The following is an 18,156-nucleotide window of genomic DNA, read 5'->3' as shown; positions in this document are numbered from 1 at the left end:
CGGACTGGAGAGATTTGCTTGCAGGCTAAGGCCCACCCGCGGCTGTAGTGCCTCAGATGATGATGAGTAATATTTTAACATAACGTTAAAATAATATCCTTTTTGTTCAAGAAACGGTTTAAATCATGGCAATTGGCTTAAATGGGTTGGATTCTCTTAGCTTCCAATTATGAAATTCATCATAGCCGTTATCAGAACAACGCAGTCTACTACCAATTTATTAAAGGCTCTTATTCTGCGGGCTAATAAATTATGGTCGGGGAGCCCAAGAGGGGATTTTTGGAGTCACTCGAGCGCGCCAGATTAAGATATGGGTAAAGACCTATGTAACTCCGCATAAGATGAATACAGTCTAAGGAAAAAACGTGCCTCGGAAATCAAGAAAATTTGATTCTCGCACAGATGACGCTACCACCAATACCAACCTTTAGCCTATTCTCGGCTAGATGGCGTTGACGGTTTCGTTTGTTATTCAACAATTTTAACACATATCAGTGAAATAACATGGGTCAAAATCATATAAAAATAATAAATACAAATAAATAAAATAATTTATCCATACTCGAGCGCGTACGTTTTTTTTTCGAAGGGAATAATGCAAGAATAACCAAATAAAAAAAACTTGACGGCATTCTACATTCTACATTCTAAGCACAAAAAAGTATAAATCTAAAAAAATATAACCGACAGGAATTTTTCAAATTATCTTAACAAATGATTTTTTTTTTCTTTCAAATCGTCTGAAATTCTGAATAAGTATACTGCTCCACATTATCGTCAGATTAGGACGTCAGGTTTCACAAAACTGGGACATCAATCTGAACCTTTCTGTATAATAATCTGACACGCTCGAGTATTTCAAGATGGCGGTTTTTTTTGCAACTGTGACCCTGCCATTTGCTAACGGATCGCTGAAGTCGTTTGAAGATTATTGAAATAGACACTTTTGTGGGTCCACTTAACATCCCCTTTGAAAATCTGACGCGCTCGAGTTTTTTTTTCTTATTTTCTACCCTTCTGTATGACCACCCTGCCTATGTAAACCGGCAGATTAACATACCCTTTTGTTATCAGAGACATGATGCGCGACTGACACTACAAGTATCTGACCCTCTCGAGTCAGCATTCGGTGGTATTTTTTATACATTTTTAAAAATTTTTAGACGCTTTCTTGCTCGCTAAAAAAGAAAACATTATATACTTATTAGCCTATTCTTCTTCTTCTTATCATCTAATCTTTCGATTCCATTTTCCAATACTCTACGAGTTCTACGACGCTCGAGTTACTACACATTTAGCTTCGTCGCCTCCCCTGCTATTAACAATGATTCTCCTTAATGTTTCTCCCCGAAGCGAAGCAACTTTATTACTTAGGTACTTACCTAAGGCGCACATAAGCATAACATCTTAAGCACCTATAATTTGTTTATGCAGACAGGTAGGTATGTCATTTTCGAAGAAAATCACACGTTACTGAACCAAGTAACTACCTCTACCTACATTTTATTTAGTAGATAGGTACAAAGACGTTATTTACGTAGTTTTTAGGGTTCCGTACCTTAAAAGGAAAAAACGGAACCCTTATAGTATAACATTACTAGTAGTGCGTCTGTCTGTTCGTCTGTCACAGCCTATTTTCTCCGAAACTACTGGACCAATTAAGTTGAAATTTGGTACACATACGTAAGTTTGTGACCCAAAGACGGACATGTAACGTAAACAAATGAATTTTAAACATGGGGGCCTTTTGGGGGGATAAATGAGAAAATAAAAAAAATTAATTTTTTAAACTATATCGTGTTACATATCAAATGAAAGAACTCATTGTGAAAATCTTAAATATACATTTTTTTACAATTTTAGGATAAACTATTTAGAAGTTATTCAAGAAAATAGGCAAAAAATGACCATTCCTCCTTTATTTCCGAAACTACTGGGTCTAAAATTTTGAAAAAAATACGCGAAATATTTCTTTACCTATAGATGACAGGAAAACCTATAAGATATGTGCAGTCAAGCGTGAGTCGGACTTAATTAGTTAGTTTTAATCCGACCCTACGGATTTTTTGAAGATATTTCACTCACGTTTCACATAAAAAAATACATTGTTAAAAATTGTGAAATGTACGGAACCCTTGGAACGCGAGTCCGACTCGCACTTGTCGGTTCTTCTGTTTCGAGTACCTAGTTATGAATATTTTTGTACCTCATTTCTTTTTAAAGTGGCTATAAAAGGAGATACCAACCCACCTACTCCGTAAGGACCGTATTTTATGAAATGCACTAAACTCTGCAAAGCGTTCTTGTTGCGAATTTATAACTAAGGTTGCAAAACATTTTTATTTAAAATATAAATGCTAATTAATAAGTAGGAAATGATTAAAATATATTCATAAGTAGGTATTGATTAATGTCTGGCTAAAAGCATTACAAATCAGATCTAGAAATTTTCCAAATGGCCTTAGAAAAAACGGCGTTCTGATGTAAAAAAAACATAAAAAAACTTACAACCGAATTGAGAGAACCTTCTACTTTTGGAATTTTGAAGTGGTTTAATTTAAAAATATTAATAGCACAATCGAAATAAAACAAACCTCGAAATCTCTAGCACAGTCCTGTAATTTGGTAATGTACCTATGTATGTTAATTAAAGGACCCTTATTCATGTCCACACCTTGTGGGGACCTCGAGAAACAGTCGCCATCTTGGTAAATGTAATGTAGGTGCTCTATGAGAATAAGGTGTAATGCAACATTAAAGCTTATTAAATTCTACAACAACAAAATCCTACGTACCTTTGCGGAAAAATTACATTTTCTTATAGATTTTTCTTGCCGAATCCAGATTTAGCGCTTATACTTATCCATTCGAACATTCTCTTAATACGAAACTTGGAAGAATAGAAATTCCACTTTTGTCTATCCTACATTTGTACATGATCTACTCAAATATCAACGTTTTCCAAGATGGCTGCCATTCCTCGAGGTCCCCAAATGTCAAATGGTGTGGGCATGAAGAAGAGGCCTTAAATTAACAATATTAACATAGGTACATACCAAATTTCAGGACTGTCCTAGAGATTTCGAGGTTTGTCCCAGCCTATTTCTATTGTGCTCTATGATAAAAACGATCATAGCGAAGGATTCTTAATTCATGTATAGGTTGAACATCAACAAGATAATATTATATAATGTAATAATGATAATATTATATTTTAATATATTTTACAACCAATATGTAGTACTCCTAGCGCAGCGAGCATTTGTGTTTATGTAATGTACATTCTCGTGTTTTGTTATTATTTTTTTGTTATTTTTTTATCGTTACATAATGTAACTCAATGGATGACTGTTATTGGCCTTGTTTTATGTAAACATAGTTATGTCTTAGTTATATTTACGGCTGTTGTTATCCTTAATACCAATAAAATAAAATAAATAAAATAATAAATAATGATCATCATCAAGAAATGACGTTCGACACTGTTCGCTTATTATTATTACTAGCTAAATTTTCAGCAAATCGTTACAGGAAACTAACAGGAATGTAACATTATTAGGGCACTAGATTTATATTGACCGGGATATAGACCGTGATTACCTTTTGTATTATTTGTGAGCTCCCGATAGTTCGACGCAGTTACATGCACGGTCTATATCCCGGTCAATATAAATCTAGTGAAACTAACCGTGAATCATTCAAAACTCTTAATTATTAGGGCAGTCCATAAACCGGCTTGAAAGTTTAAATAAATAGTGCAATGTACAGTTACAGAAGACTGAGCAACTAGCGAGCATCTCGACTGTCATTTTCTGTCTGCTGGCTTGGAAACGATAGTGTTGCCAGGACATCGCAGATACAATTATAGCAGTAGGTACTTGAGTTTACTGAACTGACTGAATAATTTCATCGGATGCATTGTCTATGGATTACTGCATCTACCGTCTGTGAATGTTCTAATTAGGAGGAAAATCTGGTGCGCTTGTTAAAATTAGTGTAGTCAAATTAGTACAGCGGCCATCTGGCCTAAAACACCATTCGATGTGACTGGACAGTATACTACCGACAAGTGGTATCGTTGTGTTCGGTAGAGTCTACTGAGTACGAAATAACAACTTGTCACTTTCTAAGAGTGTGGGGGGATAACTGTGACGTCACAAAATCGGCAGTACAAAGTTTTTAACTTTTTTCTTTTAAACATACCATGTGGGGTAACAAATGAAAGGGCATTGTGAGTAGATTACAAATATATAACATAGTCTAACATTTTAACTACTTGGTCTAACAAATTATTAGAAAACGCTCAAAAATTTTACAATCCTGAGTTGATTTTGAACTGCACTAAATTGAAAATGGCTGAATGGATTAGTCCAATATTTATATACAATGACTGTGAATATCCTCTATATTATATCTAAAAATAATTACAGATATATCCAAAAATAAGACAAGTACATGAAGTTGAATATCAGTGTAATTTACTGGTCTAATGTATGTATTTACTTTGGTATAGTATAACAGAGAATTATAGTGTTATTCAACGATGTACTTGTCTTATTTTTGGATATATCTGGTTAATTATTTTTAGACAGGCCGACTGGAGCTGGGGCTGGGGAGATCCCATCATTCCATCATCATCATAGTAGATACTGCGAACATTTCAATGATGCAATGCCGCAAAAGCGATAGAGATCAATGTCGATTATCAAAATTTCACGGATATATACGAGTATAGCCTGAATGAGAATCGGGGTTACCTACACGTAGTTTTTTTGTTTTTTTTTATACTACGTCGGTGGCAAACAAGCATTCGGCATGCGGGGGGTAGGTAGTTTGTTTTCACGAAATTGGGGTCCAACTAACTATATCATCATTCTAGCCTTCAGTCGCCCACTGCGGAGTATAGGCCTCTCTTCGTGTACGCCATTTATCCCGGTACAACTAACTATAAGCGATTTAAAAGTCTAGACCTACGCTAATGTAGGGCAGCTTGACGACAGGCTCACTACTAAATACCAGTTGCAAACTATCTGTATTAGGCTAAAGTGGCTGTCAATTAAAAATTGGTCAAACAAGCAATTTTTGCATTAATGTATCTATAATACACAGAAAACTGGCCATCATAAGTTTTCTGATTGTCATATTCCTAACAGCTCGACTCTAGCAAAGGACCGATACCAATAACAGTGGGTATTACATTTTTGACAAGATTCTGCGTCCAAGTAGTGTCTAATAACTAGGTAGATATTTGTAGGTAGTAATTTCTCTCGGCAGAGTAGCGCCGAAATACAAGCCTATTCAGAAACGCGCGACGCTAAATGCTCTCCATTATCCGCTAGTGCCATAATCACGCTAGAGCTAGAGCACAATCCTACAGACGGCATACAGCAGTTATAGTTGTATTCACTAACCCACTAATTGCTAGCGACAGCTAAACTAAAGCTACCGCGATTGCCGTCGCCTACTGGTGCTCGAGACGAGGAATTCGTCACCTGTTGAAAAATAATTAGGCAAAAAAATTTGTGCTAAAACAAAAAATCAGGTGCGGCTCAACCTTCTGTGTTCCCCACTTGACTCGAGCGTGGAGTTTTTTTAGACGGATTCTGGCGGGAATATTCGAACTCAAACTATTTCGAAATCCGAACGAGGGCTCGCCTGACGAATTCGCGAGTGGAAAACAAACCACTTCAGCTCATCGGTTTTTCTATTGGGTTATGTGGCGTCGACCTTTGGGGAACGAAAAGTTTGATCGTGTGCAGTTTAACAACGCATTGATTTACATATCTAGCAATCATCCGACACTTTACCCGATTAAAAAATACGATAATGCGTAAGAAATAGGTACCTATACGATCTTTAAATTTCAAATTTATAACCAGTTATTACAATCAAAATATGCGTCCGAATCTACTATGAAAGTTGGTCAGTGTTGGTGTCCAATGTCATTGCGTCTCACTCTCTCATTGAGCAAAATGTGAGACGCAATACACATTGGACAAAGAAATTGGATAATTTGAATACCACCCTTAGTTACCTATTCGCGCCCAACCTGTAGGTATGTATAGGTACCTATAGAATTCTACAACAGATTCTGACTTCTACAGATTTTCCTTCGTCAATGCGAATCTACCCATACAGCGAAACATAAAAGAGAAATGCATTCTAACTATGACTTGTATAGAACCGAAGGCTGATGACGGCGCTGGTTTCGGTCGTTTACCTGCATACACAGGAAACTGTAGAAATGAATCATCTGACTTGGGAATGTGTTAAAAATGGCAAACCAGAATCCGACTAAGCTCTGCACAGACTTTGCAAATTACTATAAAAGTATGACGTTTCTTGCAGCATTTCAAAATTTTGTTCACGTCAGTCATTATTAGCCCAAGAAGGGTATTTTTGTAGTTACTCGTTGTTTGTGAGGGTTGATGGGCAGTGCAGGCACAATCAACCCACTAAAATAGACAGCTAAAAGTGGTTAAGGTAGATCTCCACGGGTAGCAAAATATTACTGACACGTTCGAGTAACTCCAAAAAATCTCCTCTTGGGCTCCCCTACTATCAGGGCAGATAATTTGTAGAATGCAGTTTTTAATGGCATGCGACATTCGATCGACATTTATTTGAATTTTCCATCGCCTCTTTTGAACAGCTTGGGTAGCCATGTGTAGCGTATAGCCAGCCGTTCTTTACCCGGATGTTTCAACGTGGCCGACCAAATATTTGCGTGTCCGGATTTTTCTGACTGCAACGTTGCCTCCCACAGAATGAGAGTACTGTCGGATCAAGTGAACTGTATTTGCAATGGCAAAGTGTGGTACTGACACGATAAACGTCAAACTACTTTGAAAATACGATGTTTATGTGGTATTCACACTTTGACACGGCTAAGTCGTTGCACTGCACGGTGATATCAACCCCTTGGTCCATCGGCTGGCGACACTTTTGGCCATGAGAGTAACGTATGAATTGATTTTTGACAGTTATAAGTATGAATTTACCTATAAACATATATAAAGCTAAGGGCCGGTACAGACGGACTGCAACTTACAATATTATTATAAGTTGCCCTAAGGCCAGGATTACACTTGTAAGTTTTACTTACGTAAGTAGGGACACAGCTATACTACATAATGAGATATGAATATCGTTATCTCATTCTAGCAAATAGCTTTGTCCCTATATACTTACGTAAGTAAAACTTACAAGTGTAATCCTGGCCTGAGACTATCAGTTAGACTCTAACTGATAGTCTTAGGGCCGATACAGATAGATCGCAACTTATAATAATATTGTAAGTTAAAAAATTTATTAACCAAAAAAAACAAAAAAGGCATACCATCAGATCCACAGCGCAGGCTTCATCACATTACAATAAGCTCATCCACCTCAGGTTTCGTCAAAACAGAACGTTCGTTTACACGTAAGTTATCTGCTACACGCATCGTCAACATTGATAGAAAACAAAGAAAAAATTATGAGTACAATAATAATAACACAAAAGAGCAAACCTAAACCCTAATCCGGTAAGTATCCGGCCCAAACGTCCCCATAATACCAGCGGCGTTCCCCCGCTGAACCGCCAAAGATATACGTTGGACCAGGTACGCACCAGACCTAGGATCACAACCCCTATCCCGCAAGCGCCTACCCAGATCCCTCACAAAACCCTTCGCCTCGGAACACCAAGGCTCAGCTGACTCAACAGCAAGAGGGACAAAATCATAAACCGGCTTTAAGTTTGAGTACTTGGCATGTTTTTGTCTCGCCGCATTCTCTGCAGCCCCCCCAGCCGCACGTGTAGTCTGTGCAAGATGTGACGCCGCAAATGTGCTCACACATGTAGCATCCCACAGCAGACTCCGCCCCTTAGCCCAAGGAACAAGGGTGAGACCGTCAGGCCGCTTCCCGTCCGTCCGACTAAGACCCTGGGGCTCCAACACGCACGGCAGGTTTGCCGACACCATCGCCCTGCGAACGATATCGTTAATCCCATGATGATATATTGTAAGTTGCAGTCCGTCTGTACCTGCCCTTAGCTTTATATATGTAGTTAGACGGTAGGTCTTTTCAAGGGTCAATTCATAAATGTCAAAAAATGCGGGATTTCACATGTTATCGGCTACGTTCGTAGCGCGTAGCACTCGCTGGCACTGGATGTGTTAACCCATTCATGGCCAAGAACCGCCGAGCGTACTCAATACGCCGGGCCACCATACAAACCGTTTTTAGCTAAAACGTATGACAGCTTATGGGTCTCGAGCCTGGCGCGCACGGTAAATAAATAGCCGCTTATGGAGCCGGCCAGTTGAACGTTGAACAACATTGTGCAAAACGCGTCAAACGTTTTATCTTGTCGGATGAGGAGCTCGATGAAAGTCAAACTTAGGTTGTACCTACCTTAATATCTGAAAAAATTGTGAACCTGCTTTTGTAAAATCATGTGATTACTATTGCTACTACTATTTAGCCGAATTGGCGTGATTCGTGCGGCACACGACTACTCTTCTCTATCCTTCTAAGGCCCAAGGTCCACCTCTTCAGTTCGATGAAATTTAAATCCTATACAATTGGAACAGTCGTTTTTGCTTTGTTTCGTTCAATTTTCCAATAACGCAAAATCAACTCAATTTCCTACACTATAGGTTCAAATTTCAGTGGCAAATTTTGGATTTCTCCTCCGACCTTAATAGGAGGTTACTTAAACGTAGAATTCTTATACTCATACTCAATTCCATTCATTCATCATTCGTTTCATTCACCTCTTATAAAAACGCGAGGCTTATTGATATTAGGGCATCTAGGACTGGGGAACTACTGTATTGTGATAAACCATACCATGAAGTTTGTAATCATTTATAAATACTTTAAGCCTTAAATATGATGTGTTACCTATAAATATAACTTATTTAATTTATGTTAAACATAATTTAACTCTTTACTTATATGTACCACTTTAAAGTGTTGTTACGAGTATTACATAGTTATACCATACATTATGATTTAGGCGAAGTCTCCTGCGATTGCCTGGAAGACGGTGCCCGCTTGTGAATGTTAGGTTTCCTAAGCCTATGGTAATTAGGCATCACTTTGCCTAGGAAGTCTAGTTGTAAGAGCTGAGACGGCTGCTTTTCTAGCGCTTCTCTGATTTGGTGCTCTGATCCCCAGATAACTGTGTTGTCTGCTAAGGTTTGTGGTGCGGTCAGTTGACATGATGCTCCTGTAAGAAAAACCTTATCTGAATGAATGAAATTTTATTTGAAATTCCTAAGAGTTTTCTTCAATAAATATTGAAAACCTGATTCTCACAGATCCTGGTGTTCTTGGGTTCTTTCAGCTCAGAATCACTAGCAAATTCAATCCTGATGATAAAAAAAATGTCTCAAAATTTAGTATGAAACTTGTACATTCCACTGTCACGCACATACATGTGAAAAAAATTCACACTAAAATGTGACGTAATGGAATGGACATTTTGGGACATCTTTTTTTCTGAGTAGAATGAGCCCAAGAATGTCCAGATTTGAAAGAATCGGGTTTTCAAATATTTATTTTAGAAAACGCCCTCCAACTAATTCTTCAACTCAACCACAATGTCATGAAAATGATCTAAATTACTAACCACTGCCCATATTCTAAGGGGTTTTCACCCACATCACACTAGAGTGAGCATTTTTCGGGCACGTGAGTTAGTAACGTTTGCAAATAAATCATTAACTTGTTCGCTTTCAATTACATTTGCGATACCGCTAATTGGCTCAGCAAGGTTGTATTATAAGATGTCCACTGATCTTTACCTATAACACAACCGCTGCCAACTTTAACATCCACTCCCACAAAGGACTTGCATTCAAACACATTGCTCTCTCCAACATGTCCGCAGTAGGACTCCAGTTTGCAGCCAACCTCAAAGGCGTTGTGGGCACCAATCAATAGAGGTTTTGGTGGATCCTCTTGGTTGTCACTTTTTCTGGAATATGAAATAAGTTATTTTAACCCTTTAATGGTCCAGTTAAAAAATACATCTCCCAAAATACGCCTCATCGGCTCAACATCATCTCTTTAAAGTTTCAACAATTTTGAAAATTCTTTAATAAGAAAGATGATGTTTAGGATGTTATATGTCGTTTTCAAGCAAAAGGTACCACTCTGTCGCTTACCATAAGGACGCTCTGACAGGTTATTTGTATAAAGATACTAGCAAATTTCGTCCTTATGGTAAGCGACAATGTGGTACCTTTTACTTGAAAATGTCCCATATGGTAATTTGTTGACATATAATATCTAAGTTGAGGGGAGCTATGAAAACATATTAGTCTTATTAGCAGGCTATGATTTCCTTATAGATTTCTACTAATGGTTTCAAGAGATAAAATATTGTGACAATGAAAATAGTAACACCAATTCTTCTTTGAAAGTGAGTTAAATGTTTAATGATTGAGATATAACAACATACTACAACAACACAGACAAGCATATCATGTCAACAAGAGAATATTACCATTAGCATAAAGAGAAAAGCTTACACTCTCAGATGCACAGGGGTTATACACAGGAACCTTACAGGCATACATCATGTACATGTGTCAATATTAAAATTATTAAGAACCAAAAACATCACTACTCAACTATGGAAATTATGGTAAAACGCCTAACAAAATCTTACTTGTGTATAATGGTGGTATACTCTTCAATGATACAGTATTCAGCTATGATAATAGGGCCGCCTTCAGCAATGATGGTGACTCTTGGGTGAATGACGGTACCTCCGCCGATGGTGATGTCACCTTCTAATGTGCAGTCCTCGCATACCGTGGCTCCAGGGAGTATTTTAACGCTGAAACATTATTACATTAATGTTAGTGTTGGAAATCTGCATTAATACTAGATTAAATTGATTAGTGATTACAAGTAACGGGGATATAACTAACTTATTAGCCATATTAATATAAGTTTAATACTGTAAATAATGATATATCTTGAATAAATTAATTGAGAATACACAAACGCACGACACAAATTTTGTTTGATTTGACAAATTTGACTGACAGTTCTAAATTAAATGTTGCAAGGAGACAGATAAAATCTTGCCTACAACTTTGTTTTTGGGAGTTCCACAAAAATTAGTGTTTTGCTTCTCTTTCCTTAATATTATTATGGCAACCAAAAGTACAACTACATTTCGCAAACTCAAACCACAAATTTTGTGGCCACTATTGGTGTTAAACATTTTAATGTAATAAACCTGTCTTCTGTCTTAAAATTTTATTTCATTTCTCAAGATACTCAAGAAATGCTGGTTGAAGTTTTACTTCTCGAGAGTCCCGAGACGGATGGAAAAAGTTTTAAGGTCGACATGGCAACAAAATATTTATCAGGTCCTAATTGGATTAAGTTTCGCTAATAGAAAAATACTTTTTTCATATCAATTATTCTATGAGAGTATATTGTGCTTCTGTATTAATCATTAACCCTAATCTTGTTTAAATACACTAAGTACAATATTTTTGTAATTTACTACAAAATGCAGGGCAACCAAGTTCTTTATTTTTCAGAAACATATTGTGTACGCTTGCAATTCGGAAACAACGGGATAATGAACTTCCAGTAGTTGATTGACGATTGACGGCAGCGACGGCAGAACAGAAGCAAATACATGTGGAATAAGAAAATATTAATAATTTGATACATAAAAGCACTAAAAACGGTATTTGATATCATACATCGCTTAAGAAAATATCTGCTATTAATTGTAAGTAATCACCATAAATATGTTACAGCTAAGAATTTACTATCAAAAAATAAATAAAACGCAGTTATTGCCGGCTGTGATTAAACAATAACATTTCTCACATTATTCAAAGTACTTTTTGCCGCTGTATTACGCTGTAATATGAAAATAACATACTATAGTTTTCTAAAAAAATAAAAAGTAGGGACAATATTCCCTACCCACTACCCAGCGTACCATAGTAAATTGAAGTGACTCCATTGACCTATTACAAACACCTTTTTTGATTTACAGGCTGAGATTCAAATTAATATACATGTAGACAGACGATGGACCGAATTCAAGACCTGTCAGCCTTCCAAGGCGCGATTTTATCAGCAGACAATTTCTATTCCTTTTCAAAGTTGATTTCAAGAGGAGGTAACAGTATTTTTGTACCAATTTTATTTTAGTGATTCTAATCAAGACTTTTGTATATAAGGGCTTAGGAGTAAAACACAATACCATTAAATTTTATTGCCACATTGCAAACAATTATTTCAGTCCCTGGAAGAGCCTATTAGGTACTTCTTCTCTTCTTGTGATTGAGTTGCATTTTTGCTCTTCCATACTAATTATTAATTTATATTGCTATGCTACATGTTACATGTAATCTAATCATTTATTTACTGTGCTAGATTAGAAACATATTATGTTAATATAAAATGATTGCATGTTATAGGAAATGAGGAAAAAGTGAAATATGTTCTGGAGAAACTTTCCAAATTCTTGAATGACAAAAACTATATCAATGAGAATGGAGTGGTCCAAGAAAGACTGGAGGAATATAGAAAACTAGCATTATACATTGCTTTAAATGCAGACCTTCCAATTCTGGAAGAGATGACTGAGATGGAAGGCATGCAGATGGTTATTTGGATGATCCCCACTGTGCCCAAGTATCTTTTATATGAGATATTCTTTAATCTCCACATGCAGCAATTTCTATATGAAATAATATCATTTTCGGACCCTCATCTGGCCTTGCAAATAGTGGATGCATTTATTATCAATATGAAGTATTTAAACCCCGTGGATGAGCTTGACAGGGTCCGCATAGTTGCCGCAGCTCTCTACAAGCTGATATGTAGACTGCATTTTTACCATGATGGTAGTGATGGGGAATTGTTAACAGATGCCTTAAATAACTTCCAGCTGTGTATCAATAAGTTTACAAACCCTCCTAACGCAGACAGGGTTCTGAATATGCCCAAAGATGATCAATACAAATACTTAGGACGAAGCCTTAGTATCATGCTGAACCTGATTGAGGAATGCATGCTTCAGTTTACAAGTAAGCAAGAGTTTGAAGCTGAAGGGTTTAATGAGATTTATCTGGGTACACACCATCCTGAGAGTATTGCAACAAGAATATTGAACTTCAGAATCTGTGATAGCCCAAATGATGCAATATTGCAGTGCCTAAATAAATGCCATGCATTATTGCTGGATGACTGCACAACTCAAGTCATGAGCGTTAGTGTTGACATATTCTGTGCTTGGAGTGAATATGAAGAGAATGGGAAAAGCATACAACAAAGCATTGGAGAGCTCTGCTTTAAACTGCGCTCAATACTTCAGGGCATTCCTAATATTTCTGAGCATAGTCTTGTTGGTATGCTAAAACAGATATCCAGAGAACCTTTAAATCACAAAGATATCATCAATGAAACTGATATTGAAGTTATTGTAGAGAAAATCAATGCTCATGATGAAGAAAGCCCTTCTTGGCTTAGTGCACTGCTGTATAAAGATGATTTATGCCAAAATTTAACACTACTGCTCCTTCTTGAATCAAACATAGCACTGTTAAAAGAGGAACAAAGTCAAACATTATTTGAAAAGATCATTGATCATCTGCATGATGACCAGGAAAACAGTGAATATTTAAAAATTCTGGCCATAAAATCATTCCATCAATGCAACAATACTGTTAAAGATGAAATCATTACAAACCAATTCAGTGACAACCTGCATGACAAAATGGAAAATGGAGATTTCACAACCATGATGACTGAGATATTCAACAAGCTCACTGTCTCTGATGATGCCGATCCGTCAGATATCTTGACAGTATTCCTGCAGAACCCTAAGCAAACATTTATGAAAATATTTAAATTAGCAGCAGAGAACGAGAAACAGACTGATATTATGTTACGAGTAATGGACAGTTTAGAAAAATATTGCAATTTTTACTACAGGCAAGACACAGAACCATGCAGCATTAAAGTCTGTAATAATGTACTGGAGACTTCTTTAGACACTGACATGAAGCAGACTAATTTCGTAAATTTTATCAGTAAGCTCAAACAACGGAATATAATTCCAGGCAATAAATTATTAATGTTAATAATAATGCCAAATTTGCACAAAGGATTAGTAAACAAGCATGTTGTTGGGATGAATGTACAAATTAAATTATTGATGGCAGCTTATACTATCGAGGATTTACTGGAATTCAGGGCGCCAATGTTGGCTATGTTGGCTCAAGTCCTAGAAATTGTAAGGTGGAAGTTTACTTCCTTTGAAGCAGCCATGCCACCAACCTTGGAGTTGGCTTTGCAGTTGCAACATGAGATCTTTAACACTTATGAAGCTGAGATACCTGGTATGTAATAAAAGGTTTTTATTATTTTTGTTGTAGTTAATTAAACAAACCGAGAACTATAATAGTTCTAATGTCTAATAAGAATAGGGTCTATTTGATCATTTAACACTCAAATAAATTTGACTACACTTACTAATTAGATCTAAAGGACACATAAAAGACATGTGAAAAAATATACCCTATTTTCGTGAGATTACAGCTGTTTTAACTCTTTTTACTAATTGTATTTACTTTGAATTTTCAGAGAAAGAACTAAAGTGGTTAAAGAGCAAATTGAAGAATTTGCAGCCTCTGAACATGTACTACTACAGGAAGCTCTGGGACCCTCCGGGCAGCAGTTTCATTGAGGTCATCACTGGACTTCGCATAAGAAAGGAGATAGATGTGGATCAAATCACATCCATGCTGTTACAAGTATGTAATATTCTATTAATGTAGCCACAAAAACGGCTAACGTTGTGTGCAAGGAGCATTCCACAAAAAGGCCTACTTTGTCACATGCGTTTTGGGACATGACATGACACATATAGCAGCTACCTTAATAACCTCCAGAAATCTGTATTTCATTAGATTTAAATAGCGTCACATACCCAGCACTTTTCTGGAATGCCCTGTGTAAATTTCTGAACACCAACCCGTTTGTGAGCATTTCTTTTGTGAACTTTCCACACAAGCGATCATATGTTTACACTTGTACTACAAAAAGCATCACACTACGGGAAGACCACAATATGTCTTTAGAATTTGATGCTGTACACAGCTAAGGCATCAACCAGAGACCAACACCTAAGGCATGCTTTTGCTTCAAACTTCATTACTTATAACTATGTTACAGGTATTATGCTCCATTACTTATCAAGAAATGTCAGAAATATATGATGGCTTGTCGGTATTTGGAGATGACACAACCCTGGAAATACTACAGGATGCTGTTTTACTGGTCACAGTAGCAGAGAAGTCAAACAGGACAGATATTTCGTGGGCATGTCTGCTCAATTGCTACAGGAACTTCATTATTACTATAAAGGTAAAGTAAGGCCACCAGACACTCGGATTGTTGTCGGTAGCGATGTCTCTTTTGAGGCGATGCCTGTCTGACAATTTTTGGTCCTGTGCTGTTTTTATGAAATCAAAGTTGCCAGTTACATATTGTTTTGCTATCTGATGCTAATGTAAAAAGGGAAAGAAAATGTAGTTACAAATGTGCTTACTTGCAACTTAAAGCACTTAAATTTGTACCTTACTCACAAGTACAGCTGGCAAAAATAGCTTACTTCACTTGCTCGTAAAGTTCGACTTTCAGTCGCGCGTTGACGACATAAAATCGTTTTTAATAAAGTAAAATCATCTATTACGACCCTTATTGACCTAGCAATAAAGTCCAAAATCTGCCAGCCCTGTCGGCGCACCCCCGACCGGCGTGCCCCGCGCCCCCGACACAACCGAATACAATTTTCTTTACTCTTGAATAAATACGGAAAAATAACCTAAATATTGGATATTTTTGTATATTTTACTCAAAATCGAAGTGAAAAGCAGTGACAGGCATAAATGTCCATTTTAACCTCGCCTATATAGGGTGGAATTTCTTATGGGTCAGTGAGGGCAGCGGGCAGAGGTAAAATGTATCGCTTTATGCCCTTGTTGTACATGTACAATCTACTATTTGAGGAAAGGAAAAGCTATCTTGCTACCATCCATGTGGCACAGTGCAAAAGTACAATATTCTAGGTTTACCATACCAACTTATAAATTGCATACTAATCTTATCATATTATTATTTTTCTTTCAGAACAAATATTTCAGGGAACCTCTCACCAACGATCAAGTAATGAACATCGTGCGAAAACTAGTGAGGATTGTCAATATAGTTGACGAAAAATACGTGAACGAATTCGCAGCAATTTTAATGCCATTGCTGTCTTACATTGCTGAGAAAAGAAGTGATTACTCCACAGATATTGCCAATTATATACAAGAGAAAGTGAAAAAGTCACAGTTTTCTTCAATACTCAATCAAGTTTTCATTAGCTCTACTGTATAATTTTTTCGCACAATACCTTAGTTTGATGTTTACCACTTTGCAGTATTTAATTGATTCCCGTTTAGTGATATGTTACTCATTTTTACGTTAACGCTTTGTTTACATTTGGAAGAATAAGTTTTAATAACAAAACTTCTGTGAGACACAGACATATTAAATATATTAAATTGCGTCATTCATATCGATGATTGCTCTATATATTTCGCGCCATAATGAGGAGCTTCTTCAACGGGAACACGCGTTGACGGACCGACGCAGACTGCAGGCTGCAGCCTCCGCGACCGATTACTCGGCGCGAGCCACGGCGGCGGCAGGGGAGGACAAACTACCCTCGTTTTCGGTACTATTGTCAAATGATGGGTTGCACACAACACTCACTTCATTCGAATCTTACTACTACGCTATGGTTTAATATATTTAATATGGAGGAACAAGTAGTGAAAATACATTGTTAAGTTTGATTCTTGTTTGAAGCTGTGAAAACTTTATGCTTGACTGCATAAGGAGATACCGCTTTTTGTATTGGCATGGTAGCGTGTAACGGGAAAGCGGGAATGTAATGTAGACACGCTGCTATTGATTGCTTTTATTAGAGAATAAACATACAAGTATGCGACTAAAATCTAGCTCCGCGGATGATCAAAGTATGTGGATAACCTGAAGTAGTCATATGACATGACGCAAATGTCATACATATGATCTAATACATTTTAGACTGTACTATGTAGACAATACAAGGTTTTTTTTTTCGTTTTTATATTTTTATAAAACTTAATGGAGAACAAGGTATTGCCGAAATGCCTAGAATCTCACAGATGATTCATAGCTTTGCTACTATCTGATTTGATTGACTATGTTTTGGGATTCACTGAATAGGAGATACTAGATTAGTAAGTTATTTGATTTCCAGTCTTTCTCCATGCTTGACTGATATCAGAGTATAAAGTTTTTAACAATTTTGTTCGTATTTAATATGTTCGAATAAATCTTGAAGAAATGGCTGATTTGTTTTTATTTATATCAAGAACAGCCAATTTGTAACCTGTATAATACATACCAACTTAAAAATGCATTTTTTTTTTAATCAATATAAACGTGTCTAAAGGACGTCGACTTGCGAAATACTTCAATTCTCCCAGAAAAAAAAATCCCAGTAGTTACCAGTGGTAAAAGGTGGGAAAAAAATTCCCAGTAGTTACCATTGGTAACAACTTGAAGTAACTAGTGGTAAAATACAAGTAACGAATTTATGCTTTAGGGTCATTTACGCAATAACATGTTGGGTTGTGGTCGACCAAAGAGTATAATCATATATATATAGTTTTTCAAAGGACTGTCTCATTTCAAACATAGACAGAGAGAATCATACTATCTTTGTCTTACACTAGTACTAGCACCCAAAAGAAAAGGATGAGTATAGTTTTTTTGTTCTTATTTACTGCCAATTTGGTTTGACCAACTATATCAACAATTGTCATCTTAGCTAGGCCACCTGATCAACCACAAATATGCAAAGTACGGATAAACAAGTAAACTGGACTGACCTTGATTGCATGGCGAAGGGGGCGCTGTCTCTTGTGGGACGCGAAGGCGCATATTAGACGTTCAGTATATTATTAGTTTTAATTATTATGTTATTTATTATTAACACCTACTGTATTTTACTATGCTCTTTCTATATTATATATTAAAATTAAAAAAAAAACATCAGTTGAATTGAATAATAATTAATTT

The 18,156-nt window shown here is 36.6% G+C and overlaps 2 protein-coding genes across 2 annotated transcripts; one reads left to right on the top strand and one right to left on the bottom strand.

The window, feature by feature from the left end:
- Nucleotides 1–8,880: 8,880 nt before the first annotated feature.
- Nucleotides 8,881–11,044, bottom strand: LOC134743786 (dynactin subunit 6). Its single transcript, XM_063677446.1, has 4 exons — nt 10,932–11,044; nt 10,667–10,837; nt 9,798–9,970; nt 8,881–9,220 (listed from the first exon to the last, which is right to left on the bottom strand). Exons 1-4 carry the CDS (start codon nt 10,940–10,942, stop codon nt 8,997–8,999), a joined length of 579 nt encoding a protein of 192 aa, XP_063533516.1. The 5' UTR covers nt 10,943–11,044; the 3' UTR covers nt 8,881–8,996.
- Nucleotides 11,045–11,622: 578 nt separating this feature from the next.
- Nucleotides 11,623–17,423, top strand: LOC134743683 (uncharacterized). The gene is made up of 6 exons (XM_063677280.1): nt 11,623–11,752; nt 12,026–12,151; nt 12,453–14,378; nt 14,623–14,792; nt 15,214–15,405; nt 16,171–17,423. Exons 2-6 carry the CDS (start codon nt 12,061–12,063, stop codon nt 16,420–16,422), a joined length of 2,631 nt encoding a protein of 876 aa, XP_063533350.1. The 5' UTR covers nt 11,623–11,752; nt 12,026–12,060; the 3' UTR covers nt 16,423–17,423.
- The last annotated feature ends 733 nt before the right edge of the window (nt 17,424–18,156 follow it).

The sequence above is a fragment of the Cydia strobilella genome, chromosome 8 (assembly GCF_947568885.1).
Source record: "Cydia strobilella chromosome 8, ilCydStro3.1, whole genome shotgun sequence".
Taxonomy (NCBI): Eukaryota; Metazoa; Arthropoda; class Insecta; order Lepidoptera; family Tortricidae; genus Cydia; species Cydia strobilella.
The sequence above is the reverse complement of the archived record's forward strand: the minus strand, read 5'-3'. Positions and strand labels throughout refer to the sequence as shown.

Coding starts and splice junctions, on each gene's coding strand:
- LOC134743786 (XM_063677446.1), bottom strand. Junction 9,971..10,666: donor TATACCACCATTATACACAA/GTAAGATTTTGT, acceptor TTCATATTCCAG/AAAAAGTGACAACCAAGAGG. Junction 9,221..9,797: donor TGGCAGCGGTTGTGTTATAG/GTAAAGATCAGT, acceptor TTTTTCTTACAG/GAGCATCATGTCAACTGACC.
- LOC134743683 (XM_063677280.1), top strand. CDS start 12,061: ATGGACCGAATTCAAGACCTGTCAGCCTTCCAAGGCGCGATTTTATCA. Junction 12,152..12,452: donor AAAGTTGATTTCAAGAGGAG/GTAACAGTATTT, acceptor TGCATGTTATAG/GAAATGAGGAAAAAGTGAAA. Junction 14,379..14,622: donor TTATGAAGCTGAGATACCTG/GTATGTAATAAA, acceptor TTGAATTTTCAG/AGAAAGAACTAAAGTGGTTA.